The sequence below is a fragment of the Vulpes lagopus genome, chromosome 4, assembly GCF_018345385.1.
Source record: "Vulpes lagopus strain Blue_001 chromosome 4, ASM1834538v1, whole genome shotgun sequence".
Classification (NCBI taxonomy): Eukaryota; Metazoa; Chordata; class Mammalia; order Carnivora; family Canidae; genus Vulpes; species Vulpes lagopus.
This window is the reverse complement of record NC_054827.1, coordinates 132,508,821-132,531,487: the sequence shown is the minus strand read 5'-3', so window position 1 is coordinate 132,531,487 and position 22,667 is coordinate 132,508,821. Positions and strand designations below refer to the sequence as shown.

Below are 22,667 nucleotides of genomic sequence, written 5' to 3'. Positions count from 1 at the left end.
TAAAGTTTTATTGGAACGCAGCCATGCTTATTCATTTACACCTTGCCTATGGCTGTGTTCACAGCACAGATGCAAAGAAGAGTAGTTGCTACAGAGACCATATGGCCTGCAAAGCCGAAAATATTTACTATCTGGCCCTTTACAGAAAGAGTTTGCCAGCTTCTGTGATCGATTTAGGTCGGCTAACTTTCACAAAGTGGGTAAGAGGATTAAAAAGAGTACTGCAAAAAATAAGTAAGAAAGTAAACAAATAAATCCACTATGGATTGACAATAATAGTAACATTGCAGTAAAAAAGGACAACAAGAAAATGACAGGGCTGTTATTCTCCCACCTATAGTATAATGACAATCCTCTAATTAGGCCTGTTAAGAGGTTGGGGATGGAGGAACCAAGAAATGGATGAGAAGAAAGATAGACAAGACACACACACACACACACACACACACACACACACACACACAGAATGGGAGGAATTGTGGCTACAGGTTACATGCCTTATTTTTAAAAATGCTGGGGTGCATTGCCCCTCTTTCATTATCACATATTTAACTCTTTTTATGGCCAAGCACTGTTCTTAGGGATTCACATATCTTAACTCATTTAATTCTCAAAACAACCCAAGAGGCAGGCATTAGTATAATTGTCCCCATTTTATAAAAGAGGAAACTAGGGCATAGAGAGGTCAAATAATCTGCCCAAAGTTACACAGCTAGTAGGTGACGCGGGCAGAACTTGAATTCAAGCATTTGGGATCCCAGAGTGTATTGTCTTAAACTCTACACCATATTGTATTTCTTAATTATGAGAACCGAGACAGAAACAAACTCCAAAATGTTTGGAGAGCCCTGTCTTAGTGGGTAGCTCTTTGGGAGGAGACTTGGCATCCCAGCTGGCAGCCCTCACCCCAAACTCTGGTGCATAGTGAAAGAATTTGGAGACCACTCCTTTAAAGGAACTTTGAGTTTTTAATTTTGAGATGCATGCCCTGGATGAATCCAACAAATGTAGAAAGTAGCAGTGAAATAGGTGTTGGATGCTGGGGCATCTCCTGAGAATTTAAGGAGTTGAGAAGAATTGGTTAGCAGGTGTCACAGCTCCAGGACAGTAGAGAGGTCAGGCCCCTAGGGGAGGGAGACCAAAGACCTGGCATGGCTCTTGGTGGTGAGTTGGCATCCTTTCTGTCTACCCTCTCCCTAGGCCTCAGATATTTCATCTGTAAAACAAAGGAGCTCAGCTAGATGGTCCGAATGAGCTTTTCATAGATTAAAACTATTCTGATTTCATATTTAATGAAATGGAGAGAAAATATTCATGTCATATTAATTTACAGGGGAGAAACTCTTTATCAGATATTATTTTTGACTTTGGCAATTAAAAAAATGCAGCAGCAGAAGGAAAGTGTTTGTCTTCTCCCTTCCCTCCTCTTTTGTTTCAGCAAAAGAATTTACTAGGGTTCTCTGTCAGGCAGGAGTCTATTCCAAGGGATGGAAACACTGCCTTCATTCTTCTGGAGTGGAGCCAGAAATACATTGGCCTTGACCCCAATGGGCAAAGGGTTCTCAGCAGTTTCAACTGAAAAGGGTTGAATAGGGTTGAGGGTGAGGAGAGGGGCAGGAAAGGATGAGAGACCATTCAAGGTAAACTGTGTGTGAACTACACTGCAACTGCATCAGAACACAAAAAGAGTATTTAGAAGCATCCTCTGCACTTGTGTGTTCATGAGGAAGACAGAGTTCTGCTAATGGCCCGTGTCCTTCCAGGTCTCAAAGACATGACAACATGTTCCATGGGCACTTAAAAAAGATGGCTGCCATGTGAACCCTATCTATTTCTGCCTGGTTGGATGCTTCTGGGTGATTTTTCTTTTCCTTTATTGCGTATTTCTATGCTTCCTAATTTTTCTGCAACAAATATGTATCACTTATGTAATAAGTTATGTTAAAAATATGATTTTATGGAATGTCTATAATATCTTACTCTCATATTTGGGCTATAAATTAGTGCCTCAAAGTTGGTCTGTCAGGGAGGATTTGGCTCCTGGAAACTCTGAAATGTCTGGAATACTTTGTGAACTTGTGACAAGTGACTGCCACTTCTCAAAAGGTGCAGATTTTTGAAAAGATTATTGTGCTCTCCAGAAATTCTTTGAATGATGGGTCCCCTTTTTCTGACCAGAGTATACTCCACTGGGTGGTGGTTTTGCACAGACTATGTGAGATACGGTTCAGAATTAGTACCCATGAGCTGGGGAAAGGTAGCTGTTGGCATGAAAATCATGAACTTCCAAAGTTCAATATTTGAGTGCTCTGTTAACCTGAATTAATATGCCAATGGATATGTCTGGTCCTAAGTTAATGAGGCACTCAAAAAATGGTGTATTCATGGGGCACCTAGGTAACTCAGTCAGTTAAGCGTCTGTCTTCAGCTCTAGTCATGATCCCAAGGACGTGGGATACAGCCCCAAGTCAGGCTTCCTGCTCAGTAGGGAGCCTGCTTCTCCCTCTCCCTCTGCCCCTCTGCCAGTGTGTGCTCCCTCTCTCACTCAAACAAACAAAATCTTTTTTTTTTTAAGATTTTATTTATTTATTCATGAGAGACACACAGAAAGAGGCAGAGACATAGGCAGAGGGAGAAGCAGGCTCCATGCAGGGAGCCTGATGCAGGACTCGATCCCAGGTCTCCAGGATCACACACTGGGCCGAAGGCAGGCACTAAACTGCTGAGCCACCCAGGGATCCCCCAAACAAAATATTAGAAAGAAAGAAGAAAGAAAGAAAGAAAGAAAGAAAGAAAGAAAGAAAGAAAGAAGAAAGAAAGAAAGAAAGAAAGAAAGAAAGAAAGAAAGAAAGAAAGAAAGAAAGAAAGAAAGAAAGAAAGAAAAGGTGTTTTCAGAGGGTCCACATTTCTGGTTCGATGTTTTATTTAGATTATTTTCATTGTCTGAGCCCCGTTTTAGAAAATCACCCTAAAGCATACCTGCCTGCTTCTCAGCCTTATTTAGCCTTAATCCTAAATAGTGAATTCAACAGATTTCTTCTTCCACTTAATGTCTTGTAAATTATTACCACTATATTACAGGTCCATTCTTCATATAGTTTGGAGCTGAGTGGTTGGGTAAAGATAAGCAGGTCCCTGGGAAAACACCTAGTAGTTGTTTCTAGAATAAGTTTTTAAACATATTTTCTTCCTCTGTTGAAATTCTCACTTCTTTCATGCGTTGTTCTTTTGAAATGAATTTGGGTGGAGTTTGCCTTTAGTCATAAGCGTCTTTGCCCTAAGAGGTAGACTTGCCCCCCTGAAAGTACTGATTTAACTTGATTGCATTAACATTGGAAGGTTAGCATCAATGGTTAGCTATTTTTAAAAAGTTTTAAGTGACCCCAATGAATGAGCTGAGTTAGTCAAAACAATCAAAGATCACCAGGGATGGTCACTTTCCAAGCAGCAGCCAAAGTAGCCAGCACCAAGTATTCAGACTAGGTAGTCATGCACCTGCCACCAGGGACTGCTCTGAGTGTCATGAGGAATTGAAGAAACATAGGTAGAGTCTCTAACCATGAGAAGTCATCACCCAGCAGCATCAAGTGCCACGTGGATGAATGACAACAAGGAAGAGAGGCGGTGTTAGCGTGGTGAGAACATTGGGTTAGGACAGGTGGCCTGGATTCTGTCTCTGGCCAAGCACTGCTAGAGGCAAGCCACTCACAACTCTAGACCTCAGTTTCCTCATGTGAAAATGAGGTGTTCAACTCAATTTCAGAAGAGCCTTCAGCCTCTGAAACGCCAGAGCAGATGGTTTGTTGAAGGAGGCCTGAGGGTTTTCAGCAAGAACCGTGTCATTTGACAGGTGAGTCAGACTGGGGGCATCAGGAAAATAATGTCTTCACAATCCACACCCAGGCAGAGGCAATGAGGAAACACACTTAGATGACGGCTTGAGTGTCTGTTCCATTCGCAGGATAGATTCCTGAAGAGGGACAGGGTGACTCATCAGACGGCTGTAACCTGATGAAATAGAACTATCCAATTTCCTTGCTCTGATTCCAGGCAACCAAATGATCTTAATTTGGTTTTCCAAGGCAGTTTCCCCAGGCAAAAAGAGGGATAAGTTATGGCAATTGGAAATTGACATTCTTTTGTGGGAGCAAAATTAGATCACATGTGAGAAATGACTGTGAAATTAAATAAAGTGGCATTCAAATGCAAAGAAACAGCATCCTTAGTAATATCACCATTAGTTATGAATCATTTTCGTGCTGATTTTGGTTAGCCTTTGAACCATTTTTTTTTTTTAGAGCTAGTGAACTCTGGGTGACTTGGTGATTATAGACATTCTGAATCTGCAAAATTAGAGGCAAAAATTACTAACACTTACATGGTACCTTTGCATGAAATGTCCCAGTAGCTGTGGGGGAGAGAGAATACTATGTTCCTGGTCTCTAGCTCAGGAAGGCTCAGTACTATAGGGCTGAGAAGGGTTCAGGCTTGCAGTCAAACCCAGGTCTTGGACTCTAAATCCTAGTCACAGTGCTGCTGCTTCCGAAGGCAGTGAATGCCCTTCTCCCATGTCCTCCCCCCACACTCACACACATTCCCACATGAGCTCTGTGCCCCATCTTGAAGGAATTGAAGCAGAAGGTACTCTGTTCTGGAGATCATGGAATTGCTTCTTTTTCCCTCTTCAAATGCCACTTGAAGTGCATTCATAGAGCCTTTCAAGAGGATGCCCTGTGGCAGGGTCTGTTTGGCTTCCCTTAGTCCTTAGAGTCAGGCTAGGTCTGTTTGCTGCAGGTGTAGAAAGCACATATCCTGCTTTGGCAATGTCTCAGGGGGTGTTGGGCTCCTACCTCCTTTCCTCTGAAACTTTGGTCTGGATGTTCCTGCTGAAGGTGGCTAGGGACCCTCAGCTGGGACAGCTTCCCCAGATCAGCACTGCCTGACCTAGCCCACCCAGGCTCCTGCAGGTCTGCTGACAGAGCTGCGGGTCTCGGATTACCAGAGGGGAGGGAGGGAGAGTCTGGATCTCAAGACTTCGGGCCCTATATGCACAGTAAGCCTGAGCTCTCCATCTGTTTTGGTGAGACTGTGGCAGAGTGGGATCTTTGTACCCAGACCCTTCCCATTCACAGAGGGAACTGGAAGGCTGCTGCCTGGCTGAGAATTTCTGGAGGCTCAGAAAAAAGATGAACTGGCCCCATTCCTGCATCTCCTTTTGCTGGATTTACTTTGCTGTCTCTAGGCTGAGAGGTAAGAGGCTGATGGGCGTGTAATCATCTCAGTTCATCTGGGGTCCCTTCTTTGGTGGGAGTGGGCCAGCAAACAGAACAAATGTTCTAACTGCAAGGAAGTGTTCTTGCCTCTTATTGACTGGCCTGAAAAATGACTCTCATATACCCAAAGCTTGTCCCTAGCTGATGCCAGGTCATGCCCAGTTCTAGTCCTCAGTTTGTTGTTCTTTACCTTGAAATATGCATGACATTGAATGTTGATCCAGGTCCATCTTTTTGAGCAGCTGTAGAAACAGCAGATGGAAAATACGCTCAGAAGTTGTTTAACGACCTTTTTGAAGATTATTCCAATGCTCTTCGTCCAGTAGAAGATACAGATAAAGTTCTGAATGTCACCCTGCAGATTACACTTTCTCAGATTAAGGACATGGTGAGTAATATTAAGTGGTGACTCTGAAGTGGTGCTTAGGATGAAAGCACGGTTGTGCTTTACAAAGAGATGTCTTACCTGGAATTTGAGAGGGAATGAGAACAGACAGCAACATGAGCGGGCTGGTGGGGGAAGAGAATACCAAGGAAGGAAGCTCTCAGCGAAAATAATTTCACTAAATGTTACCTAATCCTGGCTATTAACAGTAACAGTCTTGATCATCTAAAAAGAGATGGTATCACATATCATATGGTTCCCTTTCTATGAAATGTCCAAAACAGGCAGAACCATAGAGACTTAAAAGCAGAGTTGTGGTTGCCAAAGGCCGTGGGAAGAACAGGGGAACAGTGAGTGACAGCTTGATTGTCATAGGGTTCCTTTTTGGGGGTTGACAAAAATGTTCTGGAATTGGATAGTGGTGATGGTTGCACAATATCATGAATATACTGTAAGCCACTGAATTGTGTACTTTAAAATGGCTAAATGGCGAGTTTTGTTACATGAATTTTATTCCTATTTTCCAAAAAAGAAACGTGGTGTTTTAAGATGGCATATCTTTTTCAGTGCTTATGTGGGTTTAATTGCACAAAGTTATGAAACTTGAAAGACTTTCTTCTGTACGTTGTAGATATTTCCTGACCTTCTCATTAAAGTGGATCATCAGTTGATCAATTTTCAGAGAAATTTGGGCTGTTGATCCATGCAAAGATCTGATGGCTTAAACATCTGTCCACTTTACATTCAGAACACTAAATCAAGCAGAAAAAAAAATATGGCCTTGGCAGTCAGTCAAAATGATAGATTAGAAAAGTTCTCATTTATTTAATGAAAGTAGATTTGTGTTCTTGGAATTTCTGTTGTGAAGAACAAGTGTTCTAGAGATGGAAGGCATTTGATTGATTGAGGTGTCTCCTGGACAGAGTTATATCATGGTTACTTGTACAGGATGAAAGAAACCAGATTCTGACTGCCTATTTATGGATCCGCCAAATTTGGCATGATGCATATCTCACGTGGGATCGAGACCAGTATGATGGACTGGACTCCATCAGGATCCCCAGTGACCTGGTATGGAGGCCGGATATTGTCCTATATAACAAGTAAGTACAAGTCAGTCGTTTCTCAAGAATGAACTTAATGATTTAACAGAATTTAAACATAATGGAAAAAGAATGTTTAAAACATACCTGAAATTAAGTACCAATTCATGTACCTAGGCCCTGAAATGATCATAATATCTTAGATAATAAAATAACAGGTCATAAAAGCTTAGAGCTACATTTCCCTTTTGTTTTTTTTTTTGTTTTTTTTTTCTTTTTTACATTTCCCTTTTGGATGAGAAACTATATTATAAGCTGTACTAGTTTCCTAGCGCTGCTGTAACACACAAATTGGGTGGCTCAAACAGCAGAAATGTATTCTCTCCCAGTTCTGGAGGCTAGAAGCACAAAGTTGGTTCCTTCCGAGGCTGTGAGGGAGAACGTGTTCCATCCCTCTCTTCTAGCTCCTAGGGGTTGCTGGCAGTCTTTGTTGTCCTTGGACTTGTAGAAGCATCACCTTGATCTCTGTTTTCCTTTTCACATGGCATTCTTCCTGTGTGTTGTCTGTGTCCATTTTTTTCCCTTTTATAAAAACAAAAGTCACACTGAATTAGAGGCCCAGTCTACTTCAGTATGACCTTGTCTTAATTACATCTGCAATGATCCTATTCCAAATAAGATTACATTCTGAGGTACTGGGGGCTAGGATTTCAACATATAAATTTGGGGGGCTGGGAGACACAATTTGATTAATAACAGTGATGCTCCCTTCTCCTAGATCATGTATCAATAACAATGATACTACTCAGATTCAATCAGAATGGGCCAGCTAGTGGCTGGCCTGTGGAGTTTGGACATTGGAGGGGAGGATGGATGAACTAGATCATAAGATTAGCAGTTGCCCTTTCCTGGTTTCAGAGCAAGGGGCCTAGAGTAAATGGGTAGAAGGTTTATGTTTCTCAAAGTGTAAAGTGCACATGAATCACCTGAAGAGTTCGTTAAAATACAGATTCTGATTCAGTAGGCCTGGGGTGGAGTCTGACATTCTGCATTTCTATAAGCTCTGATGTCAGTGCTGCTGGTTCATGGAGGAACCACATTGCTCTATCACAATTCACTTTCAGTTGCTCTATCACAATTCATGTTCAGTCCTGTTGGGTGGGAATGGTTCATCTTTGACTTAGAACAGGGTTAATGAGGGGCAGTTCAAGAGGGCTTTCCTGAGAACTGAACCTTCCTGTGGGCATGGGTTTCTTTTTAGGAAGAAATACTGTCAGGTTGTACCCTGGATTTTAGTCTTGTCCCTTATTCAGAGAGCTCATCCAAGCGGAATGACCTATTGAATCATAGCACTGATCCTGCTGACTATTCTCAACTCTGAGTGGCCAGAGGGACCTTCCATATTCCTTTCCATGCAAGACAGCATTTCAGTGCTAGTGCTTTACTATTCCAGTTCACCCTTCTTCTCTCTCTCTATCTCTCTCATACACATGCACACACACACACATACACACACACATACATACAGAAGGCATGAGAACAAGCCTTGTTGTCCATGAGCTCCTCTCATTCACAGGATGCAAGTAATCAGAGAATATAGTTGACATAGATAACAGTGTTCTATCCGTTGTAACATTTCTCTCTGGGAAACAAACAGAATGCTGGTTCTTCTCTTCCTCCTGCTTTGGTTGGTTGAAGCAGTGACCAACTCTTACTAACATGCTTCTTTGCAAGCTTGTATGGTCACCTAAGTTAAGCCTACTCCAGCACCCCCTCATTCCAGAAGCCAGTAGTGTGTTCATGAGCTCACATAGACCTACTGTGGCTTCGGTAAATTCTGTCCCCATTGTCCCTCCATTCCTCCCAGATCACTGGCCTTGAGGTGTGAGAGTTCTGTTCCCTGTCCTTTTCATGACACTGATTAATCAACTCTTTTCTGTTTCCCTGGCTTGACTCTTCAGTCTTCTGTTCCCTCCTGTCTCAGATTGTTCTGTTTCAGATCCCTTATTCTGCTTTGTATTCTCCTTCTCAGTAATGCCATAGTTTTATTACTTAGAGGAAATTCTAAATGTGACTATGGTTGGATGTCATTTGCCTTCCTATAACCAGCTAAAAGGAGACTAGAAGAGGGCTATAAGAACAGGCAAAGAAGGGACCTCGGTCATAGCCATTTCCCTGACCCTGGTCCTTCCAGCTGAACCCCTGGACCTGCAGACTCTTCCAATCCCACATATAATATCCTCATTATTTCTCAGAAGCTTGCCTAGAGCCTTGTAGACCACAAAATGGGCTTTCTGAATGGTGATGGGGAGAGGAAAGAAGGACATGTGGTAGTGATCCAGTAAGATGTGATAAAAATAGTTTGGGCAGGAAGATGACTCACCTCTAGGTTCACCACTGTGCCTGAATCCATGGGGCTGGGCTGGACTTGTTAGGGTGTGATCAGGATGATGATGGATCTGGAAGCTACTTACTTCATGTGAGGAGCAGTTGAATATGTTGAAGCTTAGTTTGGAAGTGAGAAGTCCTTGGGAAGACTTGATGGTGATGGTAGGCAATCAAGGAGAAAATAAGGTAGAGAAAAGAGAAAATTGCTCTAGAGGACAAAAACCAAGACAATGAAAAGTTAAGGGGAAGATAAACAATTTAAAAAATAATCATAACAAATAACTTGAGTGATCAATATTCCCAAGAGGTGGTGAGCTCTTTAGCAATATAGTTGTTCAAGCAGATACTGGCTCTGTTACCAAATCAGTAAAGGGATAAATAAATTTGGGCTCAACATTCTGGTGAGGTTGTTTAAGTATATGGCCAATATAATGGTTAGTGCAAGAGGCTGCAAGGATTCCTGACATTAGATTGGGTAGAAACTGGGCTACAGAAATTCCAAATATGTATTTATTATCAGAGAGTTCTACTGTTTGGGTTTTTGTGTGCCACCTTAACACCTGGATTTTAGAGCTAGTGAGGAATTCGGTACCCTATTATATTCAGAAAGATTTGTCTAGAATTTAGCATTAGGGTTCACTTAAGTCTTCTAGTGGTTGAGAAAATGGCAAACCTGTCAGATGAGATTTGAAGTAGAGGAGGGGAAGAGGAATAGGCATGAGGAAAATGATGATGAGTTTGGTGTAGGACCTACTCAATTTGGGGGACCAAAGGAACACCCACATGGAGACAACCAATGAAGGGACTGAAAAGGCAATCCTCAAGTCTGGTAAGAGCATCAGGGAAGAGCTATCAAAAACCCTAAAAGCCCTAATAGAACTACTCAAGGAAGGAGAGAAAATGGCTTCAGATAAAATTGGTGAAACTCTTCACTGCAGACATTTACAGAAGGCACTTAAAATAAATGGTTAAAGGGGTAGAAGGAGAAGTGAGAGACAGTTGTGTCATAGAAAGCACAGGAAGAAAGGATGTTTAGAAGCAACCTACAGTATGAAATGCTTGGGAAGAGTTGAACAGGATGGACCCTTAGGACACGTTTTTAGATTTGTGTGTCTGCAAGTCATGAATGACTTTTGAAAGATCACATGTTGGGAAGAAGCCAAATTACAAGAATAAAAGCAAAAAGGGGAAGTGACAGCAGTGTGTATCACTTCCAGTGTGTGGAAAGAGAGGCGGGATGTGGGAAGTGCCTGAGAGGAAGGGAAGTTGGCAGAGGAGACTGAGGAACAGCATTGGGAATGGTCTAGATGAACCAGAGAGAAAAAGAGGAACCAAGAGATGCAAAATCCTGAAGCAAACATGAGAGGAAAGGAATCACAGTACCAGTAGGGAAGTAAGCCTTGGAAAGGAAGAGGGGGTGCTAATTTTTTATTTGGAAGTGTCCAAATAGATTTTCTTTGATGCTGAGATCTTTCCTCTTACACCAGGGAAGGTAGGATGAGTGAGTGATATTCTCAGTTCACCAGAGTGCTCACTAATCATACAGCTAAATATACATTTCTCATTGTTACAGAGGATGGGTTCAGGGATTTTCGAAAAATTTCATCTTGCTATCTTCACAAAGACCCATATTAAAGATCCTTCTATTTAAACCCTCATTAAAAGACCCTCATTAAAAGTTGAGCATTAACTGTAATAGTCTGATTTGGTTCACTTCAATCAGACCATTACAATTAATGTGGCATCCAATTTTTAATAAGTGGAAAAAGTAATTTAAAAATTATTGATCTAGCACATCTTCTGGCAGTCTAATGTAAGGAAAGAGAGGATAAATGCAAAGATTCAACTACAGGGATGTTCACCATAGCATTGTTTGTAAATGCAAAACCTGGAAATGACAATGCTGAACATCAATGGATTGGTTGGATAAATATGGCATCTCTTTATAATACAAAGGAAAACTATTAGCCATGAAAATGATGTTGCAGGAGAATGTGAATTAGTAACTACATTTTAAATTTTGTATCATCCTTTTTTGGGGAAAATTAACTTTTTAATTTCAGGGTAATTTTAGATTTCCAGAAAAGTTGCAAAGATGGTACGAAGAGTTCCCATATATCCTTCACCTGGTTTCCTCCAATGTTACTATTAATGTTACGTCAAAATAACACAGCACATTTGTCAAAACTAATACAATATTATTAATTAAACTACAGGCTTTATTTGGATTTCATCACTAATGTACTTTTTCTGTTGCAGAATCCAATCCAGGATACCTTATACATTATATCTAGACATAATACATTTTGTAGGGGAAAAATTATAAGGAAGATTGGAAAATATGCATTAAATATTAATAAAAACTTATTAGTTAAGATTGTAAGAATTAGAAACTGACGTTAGCTACCTTCTGAAAAAAGAAATTTGTTGTTAGGGTATGGTGCAGCTCACTGAATTAAAGGGGAAAAAAATCAATACCCAGTTCTTAGAAAGGACAGACTGGGACTGCTTTAGAGTTTGAGACAGCAGGGATTATTGAGCTGATTTGTTTGTTTGTTTGCTTGTTTTATAAGGAGGCATCACCAGGGTGACTGTTTTTGCTCTTTGGATCACTCTGTTTAAGATCTAAACTCCAGGAAGAGTGAATCAGTTGGATGTAGCTCAGGTCACATGCTAATCCTGGCCAGGGGAGGCTGAAACACCTTAATCAATATTTCATCTGCCTTGCAATGGTGGTGGAGAAAGTCATTTTCTAAAGGAAAATAGAAATTCTATACCCAGGCATAAATGTTGATTAAACAAAAAGAAGAAATATCTAGAATAAATTATAATCTCTTAGATTATGGGTCAATGAAAAAGATTTTATTTATTTATTTGAGAGAGAGAGAGAGAAAAAAAAATGGGTGGGAGGGAGAAGGAGAGAGAATCTGAAGCAGACTCTACACTGAGCATGAAGCCTGGTGCAGAGCTGGGCCCCATGACCACAAGATCATGACCTGAGCCAAAACCAAGAGTCAGATGCTTAACCGACTGAGCCACCCAGGTGCCCCTGGGTAAATGAATTTTTCCTGCATTTTTCAAATGAACATGTACAATTCCAACAGCATCAAAAGGCTATTTTAATATTCTTGAGCCCAAAGTTAACAAAATCAGGTAAGCAGAGCCTCCCAGTTAGATTTTAGCATCGATGTGTTTATTTTTTATCTAGATGTTTGAATCATTATACCAGGACTAAGAGAGTGGCTTGGAAATGAAGAGAAAGGGACATAGAGCAGAGATACTTTAAGGGAAGAATCCAAGAAAAGTTGGCCTTGAGTAGTTACAGGAGATGGAGGAGAGGGGAAAATTGGAGTTGATTCCAACTTTTAGCCAGGGTGGCAGGGAGAGTGGGCATCCATTGCCAGAGACACTGAAAGGATGGGCACAGGTCAGTGAGCTGTCTGGAGTAAGGAAGTTGATGAATTGTCTTGACAAGCAGCTTTCATTTTCCCCCTCTGACCTCCAGGGCTGATGATGAATCTTCCGAACCTGTGAACACCAATGTGGTCCTGCGGTATGACGGGCTGATCACCTGGGATGCACCAGCCATCACCAAAAGCTCCTGTGTGGTGGATGTCACCTATTTCCCTTTTGATAACCAGCAGTGCAACTTAACCTTTGGCTCCTGGACCTATAATGGCAACCAGGTGGACATATTCAATGCCCTAGACAGTGGTGATCTCTCCGACTTCATCGAAGATGTGGAGTGGGAGGTCCATGGCATGCCTGCTGTGAAGAATGTGATCTCCTATGGCTGCTGCTCTGAGCCTTACCCAGATGTGACATTCACTCTCCTTCTGAAGAGGAGGTCCTCGTTCTATATCGTCAACCTCCTCATCCCATGTGTCCTCATATCTTTTCTGGCTCCCTTGAGTTTTTATCTCCCAGCAGCCTCTGGAGAAAAGGTCTCCTTGGGAGTGACCATCCTGTTGGCCATGACTGTATTTCAGCTCATGGTGGCAGAGATCATGCCAGCCTCAGAAAATGTCCCCCTGATAGGTGAGTTCAAGTGTCTTATACTTTGAGTCTAGCATTGTAGTGAGTGGGATTGTATCTGGTCCTTTAAACTCAGTTAAACCATTAGGTCAACTTCAGACTCAGTCATACTTCAATTAGTGTCTTCAGCTGGCATCTTTGAATACAGATATGGCCGTTTTCCAAAACTGGTCTTATGGTCTCTGGGTTTACACAAAAGAGGAAGGAGGGGCAATATAGTTCAGAGCAGTGGTTCTCAAAGTGTGGTTCCCCGACACAAGGTGCAGCATCATTTTCGAAATGCAGACTCTCAGGGCCCACCCCGGACCTACAGAATTAGAAACTCTGGGGCGAGGCCTGGCAATCCGTTTTAACAAGACCTCTGGCTGATTTTGATGCACGTTCTGTTTCACTGGCTTAGAAGTTAAGGCCCTGATTTTGAAGTTAAAGAAATCTGCATTTGAACTCTGATTTCACCTCTCATTTCTTAACGATCAATCTTAGGCAAGTTACTTAGTCTTTTAGTTCTGCTTTGTCACCTGGAAAGCATGTGTAATTGCTACTCATTATGTCATTGCTTAGCGTAGAAGGTGGCATATGGTAAGTATGCCATAAGTAGTGACTTATTATCTTTTCACAGCACGGGATCTCTTCTCAGGAAAGAGTGGTAAACATGATAGAAATGGTTGACTAGATTTTTCCGCCCATCATCTACCCTTAATAGAATAATCTTTAACCTTTATTGGGTGTGGAAGAAGTTGGGAGAACTTGGTAAAATGCAGGCGCCTACACCCAAAGAGTTTGATTTAGCAATCTTGGGTAAGAATTGGGAATCTCAGCCGATTCTAGGATAGACCATATTTTCAAAAGTCTGCACTAATAAAATGTCCTTCTAAGGATAGGCAAGGAGACAGAGACTATGACACCTGCCTCCCACAGAGACTATGACACCTGCCTCCCCTTCCCTTCCTTTCCTTACCTTATTTTTTAAAGATTTAATTTATTTATTTGATAGAGAGAAAGAGAGCACAAGTAGATGGAGAGGCAGAGGGAGAGGGAGAAATAGACTCCTGGCTGAACAGGGAGCCCAATGTAGGACTTGATCCCAGGACTCTGGGATCATGACTTGATCTGAAGGCAGATACCTAACAGACTGAGCCACACAGGTGCCCCTCCCTACCTTATCTGAGACCCCTTCTCACACCTTTCATACCTGCAAACTGCCACCAAGGACCTACTCAGCTCCAACACCTCTGTTTCAATGACTTGCTCTTATAATAGATGCTTACCAGAATCAGAAGCTAGACCTAATTTTTTGTTTTGCAAAGTAAACATGAGGAGGAACTTCAGAACACACAGAGATTTAAAGACCAATATGAAAGGGATACTGTATTGCCCTTTTATCCTCTACTGAATCCAGTATTACTTGATAGTCAGACATTACTACGTTGGTTTCCCTGTTTGGAGATTTCTTCCTTGTTATGTGTCTCCAAGCGAAAAACACAGACACACCAACACATGGGCACAAATACACACAGACACACATCTTTTTGAGAAGCGAACACAGAAAGTTCTCTCCACCCCTCTCCCCACACCACTAATAAAGAGAAAGAGGTATCTTGGCATTTTTACTACCTCTATTGAGACAGAAATGATTGACAGTGATGACCTGTAATCATAATCCTACTTGAGGCAAGACAACTGGCAAATCTCTCTCTCTTCTTTAGCAGTGACATTCAAAAGCAAGCTGGCTGAAGTTATAAAGAGAGATGTCTTGGGACGTGTCTCAGGAATTTTGCAAACATTACTTGTTCTGCTCCTATGATAATACAAAATGTGTCTTTTCAGAAACAATGTACACAGGAGCGTATGTTGATAATCACAATTTGTTATTTGCAGCACCTCCAATCTTATAGAAATGTTTTTTAAGTTTTCTGAGTAAGTATAGCATTTGATCTAAGCTTCTGGCCCATTGTCTTCATCATATTAAGACAGGTCTCATTGATTCTTGGCTTATTTTGAGCTTTTAACAAATACTATGTGGATGGACAAACATTATCAATTGCATTGTTTTCATCTGTTAAGATCATCATCTAAGTTTTCTCTTTTACCTCATTAATATAGTGAATTAGGTTTTCTTTTTTTTTTTTTTTTTTTAGTGAATTAGGTTTTCTGATGTTGAGTTAAACCCTCCTTTATCATGATGAATTATTTTAAGACACTATTGGATTTAGTTAGTTAGTAATCTTTATAAGACTTTCTCAAATACATCCATAAGTATGGCCCTAATACTTCCTTTCTTGTTACTTTTGGAATCAAGGCTAAACTGACTTCATAAAATAAGCTAGATAGTTTTCTCTCTTTTTTATATTTCTACAACAACTTAACTTGCATGATATGAATTATCTGTCTTTTAAAAGTTTGGTAAAACTCTCCTATAAAACTAACTCTGGGGCTTTTCTATTCCAATGTTCTTTCTTCTTACATTAAATTTGGTGTTGTCTGTATTTCTAGAAATTTATTCTAGGTTCTCAAATATATTATCGTACAGCTATTTATAATATTATTTTATTGTATTTTAATTTCTATTCTGTTATTTCTTCTTTTACAGTCTCCCTTCTTCTCCTCCTCACCTTGCCTCTATTTTTTTCTTCTTAAACTTATTTTACTTAAATTCAATTCATTAACATATAGTGTGTCATTAGTTTCTAATATAGAGTTCTGTTATTCATCTGTTTCATATAACACCCAGTGTTCATTATATCATGCGTCCCTCCTTAATGCCGTCACCCAGTTACCCCATTCCCCCACTCCCCTCCTCTCCCACAACCCCCAGTTAGTTTCCTATAGTTAAGAGTCTGTTATGGTTTATCTCTGATTTCATCTTATTTTATTTTTCCCTGCCTACCTCTATGATCCTCTGCTTTGTTTCTTAAATTCCACATATGAGTGAAACCATATGATAATTGTCGTTCTCTGACTGACTAATTTCACTTAGCAAAGTACCTTCTAGTTCCATCCATGTTGATGTAAATGGTGAGATTTCATCCTTTTTGATGGCTAATATTGCATAGTATATATACACCACATCTTCTTTATCCATTCATCTGTCGATGGACATCTGGGCTCTTTCCATATTTTGGTTGTTGTGGACATTGCTGCTAAAAACATTTGGGTGCATGTGCCCCTTTGTATCATTATGTTTGTATCCTTTGGGTAAATAGCTAGTAGTGCAATTGTTGGGTCATAGGGTAGCTCTATTTTTAACTTGTTGATGAACCTCCATACTGTTTTCCAGAGTGGCTGTACCAGCTTGTATTCCCACCAACAATGTAAGAGGGTTCCCTTTTCTCTGTATCCTTGCCAATACTTGTTATTTCCTGACTTGGTAATTTTAGCTATTTTGACTGGTGTGAAGTGGTATTTCATTGTGGTTTTGATTTGTATTTCCCTGATGCTGAGTGACATGGGGCATTTTTTTCATGTCTCTTGGCCATTTGTATGTCTTCTTTGGAGAAATGTCTGTTCATGTCTTCTGCCCATTTCTTAACTAATTTATTATTATTATTATTATTATTATTATTATTATTATTATTTTGAGTGCTGAGTTTGATTAGGTTCTTTACAGATCTTGGATACTAACTCTTTACCTGGTAAGACATTTACAAATATCTTCTCTCATTCAGTAGGTTGTCTTTTGGTTTTGTCAACCTACTTACCTCTATTTTGTGAGTGACTTTATCAAAGTTTTATTAATCTTATTCTTTTTTCAAAAGAAGCTTTTGTTCATCTTTTTGTTTTTATAGGTTTGTGCCTTTACCTTTATTATTTCTTTTCTTAATTTTCATTTTTCATGAATATTTGGTTTATGTAATCAAATGTTAAAGACTAATAGTGACACAGTGTCTACTTCCTTATCCAATAGTAATGAGGTCTGAAGACAATTCTGAGAGCTGCCTGAGATCATTATTTGTTGAAAGTGGAATTTTTTCACATCATGATCTCAGCAAACATTTAGAAACCTTTAACTCAATGTAAAGGACAGTGAGGAGAACTTTACATGGACTGCTCAATTAAGCTTCATCCTAGTCCCACGAATTAGATCCAATTATCATACCTATTTTACAGAGAAGGAAGCTGTAGCTTAGCAGGATGTTAAAACTTGCCCCAAGCCACAAGTCTAATGAGTGACAGGATTTGAATCTAGAAAGTCTGATTTAGAAATTTATACCAGTAACCATTAGTGTATACAGCTTCTCTAGAAAAGGTGTTTGTATATTTTTGAGCCAAATGTGAAGACAATTTTAAGCTAACTTGGTTTTGGTTATTTTCCAGGCAAATACTACATAGCCACAATGGCCTTGATCACAGCCTCCACCGCCTTGACCATTATGGTGATGAATATCCACTTCTGTGGGGCTGAGGCCCGGCCAGTGCCACACTGGGCCAGGGTAGTCATCCTAAAATACATGTCCAGGGTTTTGTGTGTCTATGATGTGGGTGAGAGCTGCCTTAGCCCCCGCCATGACAGGGAGCGAACTCACCTCACAAAGTTTTATGGCAAACTTCCAGAGCCAAATCTGAAAACAGACAGAAACAAAGACCTTCCCAGAAAGAAGGAAATAAATAAACTGTTAAAGAATGACTTGGGGTGCCATGGTGAGAACCCACAGGATGCTGACAGTTATTGTGCACAGTACAAGGTGCTGACAAGGAATATTGAGTATATTGCCAAGTGCCTCAAAGACCACAAGGCCACTAATTCCAAGGGAAGCGAGTGGAAGAAGGTTGCAAAAGTCATAGACCGATTCTTCATGTGGGTTTTCTTCATTATGGTGTTCGTGATGACTGTTTTGATCATCGCAAGAGCAGATTAGTGGGCATTTGTTGTGTGGAGATAAATCAATAAAATTCCCTGTGATCTACTCTAATACTTTTCCAGGTAAGATTTACATACATACACACATACATGCAAATGTATATATGTAATTCATATATAAATAAATACATAAATAAACATATATATAAAATTGAGGGGTTATGTTATGTTTACTTTAAAAAAAAAGATTTTATTTATTTATTCATGTGAGACACAGAGAGAGAGAGGCATAGACACAGGCAGAGGGAGAAGCAGGCTCCACGCAGGGAGCCTGACGTGGGACTCGATCCTGGGTCTCAAGGATCAGACCCTGGGCCAAAGGCAGCGCTAAACCGCCAAGCCACCCGGGGCTGCCCTACTTTTTTTTTTAAGTAGGCTTCATGCTGGGTGTGGAGCCCACTTAAATACTGGCCCAAACTCATGTTTAAGACTGGAACCAAGATCAAGAATTGGCCACCCAACTAACTGAGCCACCCAGGTGTCCCTGTTGTGTTACTTTTTAACTTCAAATCAATATTATAGCTACTTGTTAAGCAGAAAAAAAAGTTAAGCAAGAGTTCCAAAATATCAAGGGTAGGAAGATGAAGGATATATAAAAGGATTCCTTTTATAGCCTACCAGAGTGTAGGTGGCTGTCTTGTAGATCACACAATTATGTTCCCTTTCAACAGGGCAGATAACAGTATCTTACATTACTGTTTAAAATTTAAAGCAAAACATACTCATTTTCCCCTTAGCCTCTATTTTTTTTTAAGATTTATTTATTTATTTATTTATTTATTTATTTATTTATTTATTTGAGAAAGAGAGAGTTCTCTGTTGCATGTGTGTGTGTATGGGGTGGGGCAGAGGGAAAGAACCTCCAGCAGATTCCTGGTTGAGCAGGAGCCAGATTGCACAACTCTGAGATCAGGACCGGAGCAGAAACCAAGAGTCTGAAGCTTATCCAGCTCCACACTCCCACATAGCCCCTATTAAAACACACTTTGAAAAAAGGAAAATAGTCATAGATTCCTTAGTGTGATTTAAGTTGCAGTGTTACCTTTCTCTGGGCTGGCACATTTCAAGTCATTTCTCAAATTATGGAATAAGAAGTTCTGTCCCATATAAAGAAAGTCTAAGAATCATCAACATAATAGTTAAGGGAAACTTCTTCATGATAATGATGTTATATATAGTGGTTATATTTTATATAAACTCTAAAGATGAATTTGTTTCTGCCTTTAGTCTTTGACTTAAACAAGCTAATCTGCTAAATGAGCTCATTCATTTGTTGATTCAATTCTTCAGCAAACATTTATTGGATTTCTCCTACACATAATAAAGCAACATGGTTCACATTTGCCTTGGGTGTCAGAGCAAATCTTATGCATAAGTCTGATTCTTCTTGATCTTCACAAGTCTGTGAGTCATCCAGGCAGGTATTTCTAGTCCTTTTTCTCAGAGAAGGAAACCATGTCAGAGGAAGGTGGATGAAAGTGACCTATCTCCTCAACAGTGGTAAGTGGAACTGGGATTCAGACTCTCAACACTGTGACTCTGAGTTTGGGCTAGGTCTGCTAAAGTCACTTTTAGTCATGCTAGATCATGATTTAGAAGAGGAGAGACTGAGGGATTCTTATTTTTAACTCCCAATTTCTGCCCTAAATTACTTCCTAGGCTTCTCTACTTTTTTCCTACTTTCAATCAAACGTGTCATCAAATTCCTCCCACTCCCACCTTGATTATAACATTCCAAGTACTAATACCCATTTCCTAACATCCAACTCAGCTATTCTTTTACCGGTAGAACAAACAAAGGAAAGGAACAGAAGTGGAGAGAAGATAGGCATTTACCTAGGAAAGAGAGGATGATATTTGGTTTAAACATATAGATGTTTTTAATTCTTATGTTTATGCATTTGAAAGGCATTTATTGTGTACCTACTGTATACTGAGTGCTATGTCAGCTTTGGAGGTAACAGATACAAAACATGGCTTTTCACCCTCCAGTTGCTCACATGTTGTTCACAGTTCAGTAGAGGACACAGTCAAGAAAATATACAAATACAATGTAGTGTCTAAAATGAGTAGAAGTATTGACAAAGTGCCACAGAAATAATGGTGATGGATCTATTTGAGGGAAAGCTTGGGAAAAACTTTGTGGGGTGTATGTAACATTTGAGCTGGACTTTGAAGGATGAGCAAGAGTTTGCTAAACTCAGAAGGAAGTAGAGTACAAAATTAGAGGGCATTAGGAATTAGAAGGCATTAGGGAAAAGAAAAGAGTATGAGAAGAGCTTAGAACAGAGGCCTTGGCCTATTCATGGAATGGATGATGAGGAATTAGAGAAATAGAACTTGGAATCAGACCGCTTTTTCTTCTTTATTTTAATTATAGAAGTACTTTTATTAATTACAGTTGCATTTGACCACAAATAACAGAAAACTCAACATAGTATGACTTAAGCAGAGAAACGTTATTCATCCACACAAAGGTAAATCTAGAGATACAAAGAACAGGGATCTTTTCATCTTTCTTCTGTGTTGTTTTAAGGCACTAAATTTGTGGTAATTTGTTAGAGCAGCAACAAAAAGCTAATATCATACCCAATGAACAACTCTGCATCTATAAATTTTTCCATGTTTTCGATTACTTGTTTGGGATACATTTGTCTATAGCCAGGGTGAGATGGTTCCATTGATCATGGTTTAAAGATTTGAGCTTTATCGCAAGAACCCTGGGGAGCTACAAAAGGATTTTAAGTAACAGAGTCATAGCCAGATTTGTGTTTCAGAAACAAGACTGTGGTAGCAAAGTACTGTGGTAGAAGATTGTAGAGAAAGGAGAGAACGGGCAGAGACATCTGTTGGCATGGTTTTTTGTTTTTTTTTTTACCACTTCAGGGAATTGATAGTGAAGGCTTGATCTAAGATGGTGGGGATAAGTAAATGAGTCATTTATGACCTAAAACAAAGTATTTATGGCCTAAATAGACAGGGCATGGTGATGGGTCAGAGAGAAAGTGACATTGAGAATGATTCTGAGTGTTCTATCCCAGAAAACTGAGGTGAAGAGTAAAGGAGTTTTGGAGGAGAGACTTCTGTTTAGGACATCTTGCTTTGGAAATGCCTATACGACATCCTGGTGGAGACATCTAAGTAGTGAACATGCATTCAGAAATTTGGACAAAAGTGAAAGCTTAAGAAAGATTTTACACTCCAGTTAATTGTTAAAATATTTATTAAGTTATTTCAGTGGGTAAGACACAGCGCCATAAACTGGGAGACTGAAATGATTAGAAACACACTCTTTGCTAGAATTCCAGAAGATGGTAATCATTATGTGGCATTAAAGCATTTACCTTGCTATACTGTCATTTCTTCATTTGTGCGTCTGCATCCCCAAGAATACGGAGATCCTCTCTGGGCCTCACGCCCAGAAGTTCTGTCATTATTCTCTTTTTATCCTCTGGAATAAGGACATTCTCTTTGTATGCAATTAAGGGCTTAGTACAGGGTCATCAGCCATGAAGTGATTGTTAGGGGATGAGGGAGTGAAAGGTAGAGCTATAAGAGGGTCCATCCAAGTGCTTTAAAAGCGCAGGCTGTGAAGGGGCTCCTACTCTAGATGATAGACCAAAAATAAATCCCAGATGAATTAAAGACTTAGAGGTAACAATAAACAGAAATGAAAGGTTTGTGAGAGAATCTAGAATTTCTAAATAAAATTCCGAATGTCCAAATAAAAGAAGAGCGACAAAGGGGACGGTTCAGATTGAGTGGTCAGCCAGCTAAGGAAGTGGCATTTAAGATGAAATCTGAGGATGAGAAGGAGTTAGCCAGGATAAGAGTTGGGGAAAGTGTCAGGTCACAGGCAATGGAAAAGTCAGAATCCAGGCTCAATGGCAGAACAGGGCTTATTATTATTTAAGAGAGTGAAAGGAGGCCAGTGAGGGTGAGCTGTACAATCAAATCAGGCAACCGACAAAAGAGCAAGAGAGGAGATTGGCAAGGTGAGGAGGCTGGTTCACACAGCGCCTTGCAAAGTTTAAAAAAACACCAATGACTTTGTTTATTGTCCCACTGCCTTGGTGGCATTGAGGTATGTACCTGGGTTTGTTAAGGTCCTGACCTTTGTTCTTTCTCCTTCTTTAGTCTCTGTTTCTACTTTTCCATGAGCTCATTGCTCAGACCAACACTTGCCAACACAGCCATGGGCAAACCTGGCAAATGGGCTGTCTTGGTCAAACTGGAAACACAGGTTCTAGAATGTCTTGGAAACGGGTGAGGCCACCAATAATGTCATCAACTCCAGAGGCTAGCATAAGAGCTCTCTGCTCATTTCTTCTTTTCTATCAGATCACATCATTGAAATAGGCTCTGGCTGTTGAAACTTCATGAGCTTGTCAATTTAGCCAAACCTCTCTAACCCTTACAAAATAAACCCCATGACAAAACCTTCCTTGTCTTTGCATATCTCTGTTTCTTCACTCTTCCCAGCCAGAGTTCCTCCTTGCATAATTCAGGATTCCAGCAGGATATAAATGGTGTGCCCAATTTAGAATAATTCATGGGAGGTTTAATAAAGGACTCTTTATAGAGCTGTAGGCAGGATGTAGAGAAAACAAAGGGTGGTAGAGAACACTAGGACTAGGAAAGCAGAGCTATTACTGCCTGAGAGGAGTCAGGAGAAAGTGGTTACC

The 22,667-nt window shown here is 40.2% G+C and overlaps 1 protein-coding gene across 1 annotated transcript; it reads left to right on the top strand.

Annotated features, from left to right (window-relative positions):
* The first annotated feature begins 5,026 nt into the window (after nt 1-5,026).
* Nucleotides 5,027-18,050, top strand: CHRNA9 (cholinergic receptor nicotinic alpha 9 subunit). Its single transcript, XM_041753341.1, has 5 exons — nt 5,027-5,250; nt 5,516-5,661; nt 6,607-6,761; nt 12,595-13,127; nt 17,439-18,050. Exons 1-5 carry the CDS (start codon nt 5,187-5,189, stop codon nt 17,978-17,980), a joined length of 1,440 nt encoding a protein of 479 aa, XP_041609275.1. The 5' UTR covers nt 5,027-5,186; the 3' UTR covers nt 17,981-18,050.
* Nucleotides 18,051-22,667: the final 4,617 nt, after the last annotated feature.

Coding starts and splice junctions, on each gene's coding strand:
- CHRNA9 (XM_041753341.1), top strand. CDS start 5,187: ATGAACTGGCCCCATTCCTGCATCTCCTTTTGCTGGATTTACTTTGCT. Junction 5,251..5,515: donor TGCTGTCTCTAGGCTGAGAG/GTAAGAGGCTGA, acceptor CTTTTTGAGCAG/CTGTAGAAACAGCAGATGGA. Junction 13,128..17,438: donor AGAAAATGTCCCCCTGATAG/GTGAGTTCAAGT, acceptor GTTATTTTCCAG/GCAAATACTACATAGCCACA.